The sequence below is a fragment of the Miscanthus floridulus genome, chromosome 16 (genome assembly GCF_019320115.1).
Source record: "Miscanthus floridulus cultivar M001 chromosome 16, ASM1932011v1, whole genome shotgun sequence".
Lineage (NCBI taxonomy): Eukaryota > Viridiplantae > Streptophyta > Magnoliopsida > Poales > Poaceae > Miscanthus > Miscanthus floridulus.
This window is the reverse complement of record NC_089595.1, coordinates 104,931,525-104,943,121: the sequence shown is the minus strand read 5'-3', so window position 1 is coordinate 104,943,121 and position 11,597 is coordinate 104,931,525. Positions and strand designations below refer to the sequence as shown.

Sequence of the window (11,597 nt, the reverse complement as noted above, 5' to 3'; positions counted from 1 at the left end):
CCTGGAGCCCTGGACGAGGATGGGTGTGGACCGGATGCATGCATGGATCGATAGAGCAGCGGGTTGTCGAAATCGCGCGCCTGTGAGCGGCTCACGGGATGCGCATCGACGGGCGGGGCATTGCCATGACAGGGCCTAACCTCATCTCCTGCAGGACGGTGAGTGCCTTTTCCCTGTTCATCTCTTTCCTTTTCCTTTTCAGACCACTCCGTCGGTCGCCCTCGTTCATCTGTCCTACTGTACGCGTGCTGCCTGCCTCGGCGAGACGAAGCTTTCGCCTCGGGTGATGACTGGCCTACGATGACACCATCAAGAGCCAGACACACCCAAGAACAGCCACTAGCAGCATAGGATCGATCGGAGAAGAGAGTGTGATCAGATCAGTGCCCCAAGTGGCATGGAGGTCGCATGCATGGAGCTCCTCCTGCAATTGGACGCTACAACAGTAGCAGAGCAAATGATTCTTTGCTGCTTTGTGGTGCATGTGATACTAGTGACGTTTTATGCAGATCACGCCATCCAGCAAAGAGCAATAGGGAAAGCATATACATGTATGAATGTATGGTACATGCATGTACCGGCACGAACAACATCCCATCCTTCGGAATCACATGGCTAGGCATGCAAAATGAGAAAAACACGTGGAACATGGAAACTAACTGAGTAACTGGGCTATATACATGCACTATTGCAGAAACACCAACCATATATAGTTCCTTAGTTTGTGTACAGTGCAGACGAAATTATTGTTCTAGCAACAACTTTTACATGCATGATCTAATTAGTTTTTTCTCCACTTGCACCCGCCGGTTTGTTAACAGGTGAAAATTGTTTCCACCACCCGGCTCGTCGTACGATCCGGCGATGATAACCACCACGGTTTTCACTCTCGGATCGATGGCCGGATCTTCCAATGACCCGATGGTGAAAATAACTGTCATCGCCGTTTTTTCTTGTCATTACGCTCCGCCGGCTTTTGAACTGGCTGTGAAATGTTGTCACCATTGGTTCTGGACAAACTGACGGTGAAAAACATGATGAGAAAATGAAATCTGCAGTAGTATACATATACTCATATCACAATAGATCATTCCATCACTCCAAAACCCGTCCTCACCCAACTGCTAGATTTTACATCTCTATAACGCCATAACCTTGCTAAAATAAATTCATCCACTCAAATTTTCAATACAACACTTCCGTTTTGTAACATTATAAGAGCAGTTACAACGTTGGGTGCTAAGGGGTGCTAGTGGTTGTCAAAATACGATTCTAGGATTGTCTCACGCTGGAGCTTGTGGTAACGGTAAGCACCACCTTAGTTTGGGTGCTCTGTTTTATTTGCACCCAGTGAGAAATACTTTTTGTCCCATCAACAAATTAGCTGCAGGAATAGAAAGTTATGTACAAAAGCCAAACTCTCCTAGAAGGCAAGATGGGCAAAAGCCGAAACACTACCATGGTTTAAATTTAGGATTCAGATGGCTACATGTAAAGGAATGTGCCATTTCCATTATACAAACTATTTATCGCTACAGTGCCTACATCTTTTAGTAGGAGTAGAAAAATTGTACTTAAAATGCATATATATATTATTGTATTACAACTTCTAGTGTTGTGTGTGCGCATCTATCTAAAAAAATATTCAGATATGCCTTCAAACATTTCTTCAAATCCATACACACTGTCTAATATCATGTTCATTAACTATTGATCCGGACTTATGCGCAAGCCAAGAAACTGGAAAGAGGATGAACAGAACCCAAGTTGCATAAACATAAAACAGTACATGTGCAAAGCAAAACCACATCTAATAAAGTTTGCAATCCTTCTCACATACCGCCCATGATATCATGGTAGTGAGGTAGTCCCATAAGTAGGTGAATTAAACTCCTAATACTATATATAAGAGTGTGACAAAAGCAGCTAAGATTATGTTGAATCTTGGTAGTCCTAAAAGTAGTTGTACTAGACTCCTAGTAGTTATAAAGAGACATCATAAAGGTGGTCAAGATTGTGTGGAATCCATGGTCAAGACAAAAGTGGGCTGGCTTTAGATTCCACACGGATAAGAGACAGTGTATAAAACCTTTCATTTAAAATACATGACAAGCATAATGATTGTCTGATACATTTATTGTATATTTATTGTACATAGGATATGTACACTTGTTATAAGGTGTAAATCTTATAGGTACCCGCATCATAAAAAGCATCGACATGCTAGTTGCATATACACAACCGGTTCTTGTCTAGGCATATAATTCGTAATAAAAGCGTAGGGCTAGGGAAGACTCACGAGATGTATCTGGTGACAAATATATGCCTGCCTCTTTACACTCACTTTCTTCACTTTATTTGAAGTGGTCATGAGATATCTTCCGTTCCTCCCACCTACAATGATGCTACCACTCCACGGATCGGAAAGATAGAAGTAAAAAACCCGCTATCATAAAATGGCGTGCTCTTCCCTGGTTTCGGCGCGGAGATACAAAATCATAAAACCACCAAGATACTCCTAATTCACTAGCAGGCCTTTTGCTGGTGGGCCGAAAGCAGCGGCCAGTCGTACGAACAGTTAGCATCTTTACGTGGGCTTTTAGTTTCTTCCTGAGAAGATTTGAGAACCGAAACATGTGCCAATTTTCTCAAACTTTCGATAGAAACACTTCATTTTCTGCTCCGATCTCTTTCTCCATGAAAACCGTGGGAACCGACGATTCCCCGCTGGAATCACGAACGGTTGATGCTATGAGCTGATGAAACTCTAGAGAGCATTTCAGCCTTTCAGGTACGGTGACATTTCTGGCGTTGCTGTCGTGGTGCCACTGAAGACTGGACTGAAGTAAGTAACCGATCGAAGGATTCAGTGATTCAGAGGCACATCACGTAGGTACGTACGCAGCGCTCTGGGTTCAGTGAACACGCACACCGTCGCCTGGTACGGTGGTGTATTGCAGTATTGGATGCGCAGCCCACGCAGGCACGGGACGGTTGAAGGCGTCAGTCACGGACGCGCGGCACGGGAAAGCTGCCGCGACGCCATGGACCCCTGGCTGCCCGCCTGCAACTCCCTCGCCCTGCTGCTGTAGCTATACCTGCTAGCTGCTACTAGGCGGCGCTGGTCGCGTGCGTGTAGCTCATGGGGTACTCGCCTGGGCAGCGGGCAGTGCGGGTGCGGCTCCGGCAGGGCGCTTCGGTTGGTCCCACCGCCAACGTCGTCGGGCGGGGCCCGCGCACGCGGCCGTGCACGTCGTCACGTGTCCTTAGGTGCTCAGAACTCAGAAGCAGAGTCACACGAACGCCGACGCCGCGGCCCGGTGTCCGCAGGGCGCAGGCTGCAGAGGTGAGCAACGTGTAGCGAGCGACCAGGCCGACGAGGCCTCGAGGCGAAAACAGCGGAACGCGACCGCTTGGCTTATTGCATGCTGGCCGCTCCGCTGCCGAGTTGCCGACTCCCACCGAAACCAAGGTCGCCGCGGCACGTCCGCGAGTGTGGCAAGTTGGCAACACGTGAAACGGCCGCCAAGGCGCCAACCCTTGGATGGCCAAAAGGGCGGCTTGGTCGGCCCGGCCAGGAACCATAAAGGCATGGACCATTGAGGCCGAGTCGAAGTCTGACACACGGGACGGTAATATTGACAGGCCATACCACATGCCATCCAACACGCTCACTTGATGGTACGCTATAGGAGTACGTGTCGTGCTGCCCGGAAACTCGTCACACAAATCATAGATCACCGCGCCCAACAGCAAGCTCATCACTTGACGGTGGCACGGCACGCCGCATGAATAATTATATGGCGTGCTGGCTCGAAAGCCTATCACACAAATCACAGGTCATGGTTTGACTGAAGATTGAAGAATAATGGGGACCGAATTCGTAGATTAGCAACATAACAACAAATCAACACGAAATCCACCAATTCTGGACACTAGACTAATCACCATTGATAATATTAGTCAACCTATTTTGTTATCTACAAAATTAACCACTTGTGCCATTGTGAAAGATAATGAGAAATTGCATAAAGTAACCCCCTAAATATGTATCTAAATTACACAGCTAGGCCATATGAAACATTTTCAAAGTAACCCCTAATCAGCATCTAAAATACCTACCGTGTCATTAAATAATAAAATTATTCTTTTAAATTCGCATATAAATTACCCACCTCTAAATTATTAAAAAAACTAATTTATTATGGAAAAAAGTTAAATAATGATAGATTGTGCATATATGTGTTTGTTTATTATCTACTTCTATCACTATTGACATATAAAAAACAATGGAGTAATTGATAAGTTTATCATAAGATACAGTCATAGAAATTACATAGTATCTACATGCTACAAAATGAATAAAAATAGCAAAAATAAGTGATTTTGATTAATAGTGCTCCGTACTAAGCAAAAACTTCTAAATGTCTATATATATATGGAGAGTATATTCAGTAGTCAACTACAAAATAAGTTATTCTATAACCACCTCCATTTACGATAATTTTATATACTAATTTACGATAATTTCAATACATATTTACGATAGTTGGGTTACTATAACAAATGGGGATATTTATCATAACGTTATAGGCCACTTTGAGTTGCAATAATTACTATGTTAATTTACGAGATTAAAGTAACTCCTTACTATATATATATATATATATATATATATATATATATATATATATATATATATATATATATATATATATATATATATATATATATATATATATATAGGGAGAGGCTATTCAGTAGCCGGCTACAAAATAAGTTATTCTGTAGCCACTCCATTTACTATAATTTTATATACTAATTTACCATAATGTCAATACATATTTACGATAGTTGGGTTACTATAACACATGGGGATATTTACCATAACGTTATATTAAACCACTTAGTAAGGAGTTACTATAATCTCGTAAATTAATATAGTAATTATCATAACTCAAAGTGGCTACAGAATAAGTTATTCTGTAGCCAGCTACAGGATAGTAGTTCTATATATATATATATATATATATATATATATATATATATATATATAAGAACGTGGTTTATTGGAGTAGTTGATGTAAATTAATTAAGCTATTTCGTGTGATGTCTCTTACAAGTTCTGAATTTCTATCATTATGTTGTCAATTGTGAACAAGTGAAATGCTACTTCCTATGCTACTACGTTTGTTCTTTTATGAACAGCCTATGGGGTACCCGTTGTTACCGGCATAGATATGGCTATGAGTTTTGGCCCGTAAAACTTATCCTGAGTCCTAACAGATCATGCATGCAGGTATTGAATTGGTGGATGACAGTTGACAGATGATACATACTCCTGTAAACCCATTGCCATTTTTTCTGGTTGTGTGCATCAACTGTCTTCCGTTGGTGGAACGAGAAATCCGGCCATGGTGCAGTGTTCCCCAGTGCTGACTGAATTTGAATTTCCCCTGCACGTAGCTATCCTACCTGCATGGCAATGATGGATGGATGGGCATCTGAAAATCACATACAAATATATACTCGATCGTAGAAGAAACTCCATCCAACTATCTGAACCCTGAATAAACGGCGGCATCAAAGTGCTGAAAGCTCTCCCTACATGCGCTTTGGTCATAGAGTTCGACAGTGGTACGGTACCCACCACCATAAAACTTCCGGAAAACCGATACTGCTACTCCTGCCTGTGCCCTAATACATGGTGCATACTCACAACTGTCCTGAGAGTGAAGTCGGCCGGTACGGTACGAGTGTAAGCCGGTATGAAGGTATCCAGGACACTCGCTAGTCACTACATACGTTTCTTCGCTTGTACGATAAGGAGCAAGCGGTTTTTTCCTAGCATGTACCGTGTGTACAAACATACCGTGCCAGACCATATTTAGTTCTTTACGAACTCCTACTCATGAACGTAGTGACATGAACAGCGCTTAGCAGCTAGCGGTACGCGATTCACGAGTGTTTTATTTCGTAATGTAGCGTGCACAAAAACTAACGGCCGGGAGCGGAATTCTTTTATTGTATTATAAACTCTTTTTTCTGATACAATGATAAACAAGTGTTTATGAAGATAGCTCTTCAGTAAACTCAGGTCTATACAAGCAGCGCGCTAGCTGTTTTCTGTCCATGCATAGAAGAAATAAAAGCACTGGAGTGGAGCGAGTGCCTTGCTTCAGGCGAAATCTATCAGACGTCGATGCCTCGGCGTCAGGGCATGCATGTCCTGGCCGGCAGGTGGCCCTTGCATTTGTCATGTGACATTACATTTACCGGTGGCCGCTCTGTGCAGTAGTGCAGTGCCAGTGCACAGGCGTCAGGGCTTTGGCAAAGCAGGTAGGAGTAGAGGTAGAGCACATCGTCATCACATCGAGGGGCCGGGTGGCGGTAGTAGCAAGGACAGGTACTGGTAGCTAGCATAGCATGCATCCAAGAGGTAATTCGAAGCTTTCGGTGGTCAGGTACGCACCGGTCGATCCGTCCCAAAAATGGGCCCAAACGAGGAGGATCAATCCAACAGCGCCGGACCAAACCCTTTTTTACAGCAGCGAAGTGGTTGGAATTGGATCCAATGCTCTCTGGCCGGCCTGCAACCATATCCAAACTCCACATGGCATATCACGCTGCTGCATGTACAGGATGTCAGTATATTACTTTCCCTGCTCATGTTCAACTGCCTGGCATGTGGGCCCTGGCAATATATCCCAACAGTCACTGTGCGATGTTTTTTTCCTTGTGGGTAAAGAAGGCCGAGCCATTTGCGCTGAGCAAAGCAAAGGGAAGAACTCGTGCCCGAGCTTATGGGTGAGGATCAGCTCTATTTTTCAGCTATAAAAATAATGTTTTTCTCTCATAATAAATTAGTCCTACAAATCAGCCGCAGCAGCAATAAGTCCAGTCCTGCGAAACATGGCCTTCACCGTTCAGGTTGAGCATGCGTGGTGTGGTTTGTTTTTGCATTGCGAGATTCCGACGATCACGTGCACCTTTTTCACCCTACTGCTAGTTAGCAAGGAGTGGTGCTCCGTACTTGGTTTGGTTGCACACACCACACTCCCACTCACGCAGTCACGCTTGTGAGTTGTGTGACTTTTTTGTGAGCTGTCGAGTTGCGACAGTTTGCGCGCACCTCTGCCTCCTTATCATAACAGCGATCGATTCAGCACTGAGAGCGAATCATCTTGCTCGCCGAAATGCAGACAAGATGGATTCACATAAACAAGTAGGAAAGTCTCACACTAGCTTTGAAGTTTGAACTTAAAACTGCTTGTTTACCCTTCCTCTAGGAGCTCTGCATTATACAAATCAAAAGGATGCTAGAAAGAGAGGAAATTAAAAAGAGGCTAAGAAAAAAACAACTCCCTAGAATTATTTTCTAAGGTGTCAGAAACTAAAAAATCCGAGAAGAGTCTAAGAAAAAAGGCTCAAAAAAGAAGAAGATGAGAAACCAAAATAAAGATTCCAGAAAAAAGACTGTCTGATGAAAATATAAAAAAATCTGGAGAAAACTCCTAAAAAAGATCAATTTTTGGTTTTGCTGAATTATTCCTGGGCTGGGCTATTGGATCAACTCTAGAGCGAGCAAAGACCAGACGACGACGTCCCTAGATGAGCTGACGGAAGTCCGGCCCTATGTGGTGGTTGTGGATCAAGAAGTCGTCGCCGATGAGCGGCCCCGCCGGCCCATCGAACATCAACGGGGTCGGCGCGTGCATCAAGGCCCCGCCGCCACCGGCGCCGCCGACGTGGGCGAGCGCCGCCTGCGGCGGCTGCGGCTGGTACTGGTGGTGCGGGTGCGGGTGCAGGTGCGCCTCCTTCTGGCGGCGCAGCTCCAGCACCTTCCGATGGGAGTTGGAGTGCTTCGACACCACGAAGGTCGGGCTCGCCGCCGGGCGGTACTCCGGCACGAGGCGGCCCGACTTGTAACGCACGCCGCACGCGTTGCACAGCGTCTTGGGGCCCAACGGCCCCGTCCTCCACTGAGGCGTCTTGTCGGTCTCGCAGTGCAGGCACCGCCTCCCTTCCCCCGAGGCCGCGGCGGCGTTGTTTGGCACGGGCGTCGGCGGCGCCTCCTTCTTCTTCGCAGGCTTCGACGGCTTCTTGGCCGGGAACGCCGGCGCCGCGGTGCCGGACTCGGACGGCGAGATGGCCGCGGACGCCGGGGACGGCGGCGAAGCCGGAGGTGGCGGGAGCACGAGCAGGCGGGAGGCCCAGCTGCATGGCGCGATACGCGACCGCTTGCTGCGCGCCTTGCCTGGCACGGGCGCCTCCGGTGGCAACACGCCGCCGGCTGGCTGTGCCTGTGCCTGTGCGGCGGCGACCGCAGGAGCGGGAGCGGGCGCCGTGGTGGTGCCGGCCGGCGGAATGCCGGTGATGAGCTGCAGCTTCTTGAGGTCCTCCGTGGGGAAGTTGTCCTCGCCCATGTAGTTGGAGAGCCATTCCAGCTCCGCCAGTTGGTCGTACTGCGCAGGGGTTCATCAGAGCAAGAAAAATCAGTCAGCAATGGCGCCGCTAAATGTCAATGAATCAGTCGAGCACCGAACGGACTATTTTCGGGTGCCTGCAGAGTGCAGTGGCGAGCGTTTAGGACGCCGCTATTTTTGGGCTGCTGCAGGTCGCATCAGCTACTATTCACGGGACGTTTTCCCCCATTCAAGGAGAACTTTAATGGGTGCCGGTGGTGGAAGCCGGACGGGTTATCGGAACCGTTAAGTCTCCGAAGAAACGCGTAAAGAAATCGAGCAGTTCGCCGGAATTCATAGAAGAAAAAGACGAAAACTACGACGCGAGGCGAGGAATTTACCGGCTCGCACAGCCCGCCGGAGAAGTCCCCGTCGGCGAGTCCGGAAACGGAGAGGGAATTGCTGCAGCTGTCGAGCGCAGTCGTCACCGCCGACGAGTCGTTCGACGCGTTACCGGCGGCACCGTCCTCCCCGCCGGCGCCACAAGCCCGGCCCAACACCGCAGCAGCCTGCTGCTTACTCCCGTCCTCTTCCCCATCGCCCACCGCCACCGCCTCCTGCGCCTCCTCGTCGTCGTCGCAGGGCAGGTCGAGGAGGTCGTCGACGAGAAAGAGGTCCGCCTCCTTCCTGACCCTCCCGCCGCCCGCGCACTCGGCCGAAACCTCCATTCCACCGCAGAGAATTCGTCTTTTGTTCCCTTCCTCCTCTCCCTCCCTTCCGCTTATTTCTGTCCTAATTTTTTTCTGCGTGCGTAGAGAGGCCGGCGGAAATAACGAGAGAGAGAGAGAGAGAGAGAGAGAGAGAGAGAGACAGAGAGAGTAGTCCGTGGCGTTGGAGAGCGGAGTGGAGGACGACGACGAGGGGAGGGAGGTCAGCAGAGATGAGCGGTTCTTTAGGAGTAAGGGGGTGTTTATGCAACAGTTGTGCCAAAAGTCCTGGCACCAAATTTTTTCGTGTAAAAGTTTTGGCATTCTAATTTTAGGCTCAGGAGTTTGGATCCATAGTAAAATTTTAGCACCATATGAATAGAAGACTGATTTGCTTACCATGCATGTTCATGACACCACGTCAGTGCCCTTGTGCTAGTCGCCGGAGTTGCTCGGGAAGCTGCTCACCCTGGCTGCAACTCACTTTGATGCCATGCCCGGCATTGTTAAGGAAGCATAAAAAATTACGCTTTATTACATAATTATTCAATATATAAGTACACAGTTCAATTGTCCTCAACTATAAAAAACAAAACACATGTTATATTTCAAGCTCACATTTGAATTGTCATGATCTATTTAACAAACCAAGGGCAACCGAGTCACGGAAAGCATTCATCATCGTAGATTCATTCCTTGCCGGTGTCTGACTAGTATGTGGCTGAGAGAAGGATGCTTCAGGTGGAACATAGTTCTCATCACGGTCACAACGATCAAAATTCCTATCCACTATTCCACTCGTTCTAACGAAGTTACGTAGTGCCATGCATGCAACAATTATTTGGCTTTGCTTATGAGGTGCATAACTTGGCATTGGCAACAAAATCCCCCACTTCATCTTCAAAACCCAAACGACCTGTCGATGACATTTCTAAGAGATGAATGTGCGTAGTTGAAGATCTCTTTTTTACCTGTGGCTCCGGACCGTCTCGATACTCTAGAAGATGGTACTTGGTTCCCTTGTAGGGCGCAAGGTAACCCGGTCGATTGGAGTAGCCGGAGTTCACCAAGTAAAATTCTCCTACACAATGGATCAATTTTGTAAGATTCAACTAATTCAACTAGAAGCTGCAAATGCAACAGAAGTAAGGTGTTTACCTGTGGGTGGATGTGGAAAGACATGGCTATACTTGGTCAGAGCATCATTGAACACTCTCATGTCATGTACTGAATCAGGCCATCCAGCAAGAACAAATGTGAACCTCATGTCAAAGTCACAAATTGCCATCATATTTTGTGTTGTCATGCCCTTGCGGCACATGTGCTGAACTAGCCTATCTCTTGGCACCACATATGGTATGTGAGTGTCATCTATTGCTCCTATACAATTGTTGAAGAAGGGATGGAACCTAGGGTTTGTCAACCTAGGATGAATTGTTCTGAACTCAGGGTCTACTAGTTTAATGATGTCTGAAGCTAGCTTAACCACACACTGCAAAACTTTCTCAAAGTTGTTGTGAACTATTCCTAGTGATCTCTCAAATCTATCCTCAGCTTGCCTAACTAATTGTGGTGCTCCAAGTAACCAAAGGAACGTTCCTAAAGCTTCAACAAAGGTACTCTTGGTACTAGACTTTAGGCCATATGACTCAACTAGCACATCATGAAGTTGATGGAATACAGTAGGGCTCATTCTAAACATGTTGTAGTAGTTGTTTCTATCTCCTAGCTTTCTCTCTACCCATTCTAGTCTAGTTAGCAATGGTTGCCTCCACTCAGCCCCATTACAATATTTATCATTGTGAATAGCATACTGATACATACCATACATAAGATCGCTGTCATCATCGTCAAGAAGCATTTTGTAGATATCCTCATCACTATCTCCATTATAATTGTCCTCATCCCTCGCTGTATTAGCATCCTAACACATAAATGCATAACAATCTCAGTTATATATGGCAGTATAAAAATTGATCATGCATGACAAGCTCACATCATAGTCATAGTGCAAATGACATGAATTGTTCAACTAACATAGTTCAAATAACATGAATTGTCCAACCGTCACAATTCAACTAACATAGTTCAAGTACAACAACAGACATACTTCAAGTACAATAACAGGCATGAATTGTTCAAATGACAGACATAGATAAAAAAGAGGATTTAGTTATTGACCCCATAGTTCTCAATGAAGCCCAGCCTTCCATGAGGTGTAGATGTTCCAATGAAGAACTCCATGCTATCATCATCTTTGGTGATCTAGAATACCTTATACCACAACTGCTTGTTTCCTTCATCTACACCACACAATCTAGCCAACTGCTGCACATACCTAATCTTTTCTACTCTAGCAGCCTCTTTCTGCTGGGCAAGCTGATAGGCAACCTGCTGCTTGTTTTCCAAATATCGCTGGAACATCACATTCCTCTCTGCTTGAATCCTGCCTTTCTCAAGCATGAACTTGTCCATGCTCCTAACT

At 46.2% G+C, this 11,597-nt stretch overlaps 1 protein-coding gene across 1 annotated transcript; it reads right to left on the bottom strand.

Moving 5' to 3' along the window:
• Positions 1 to 7,234: 7,234 nt before the first annotated feature.
• Positions 7,235 to 9,291, bottom strand: LOC136513443 (GATA transcription factor 12-like). The gene is made up of 2 exons (XM_066507448.1): positions 8,807 to 9,291; positions 7,235 to 8,465 (listed from the first exon to the last, which is right to left on the bottom strand). Exons 1-2 carry the CDS (start codon positions 9,131 to 9,133, stop codon positions 7,608 to 7,610), a joined length of 1,185 nt encoding a protein of 394 aa, XP_066363545.1. The 5' UTR covers positions 9,134 to 9,291; the 3' UTR covers positions 7,235 to 7,607.
• Positions 9,292 to 11,597: the final 2,306 nt, after the last annotated feature.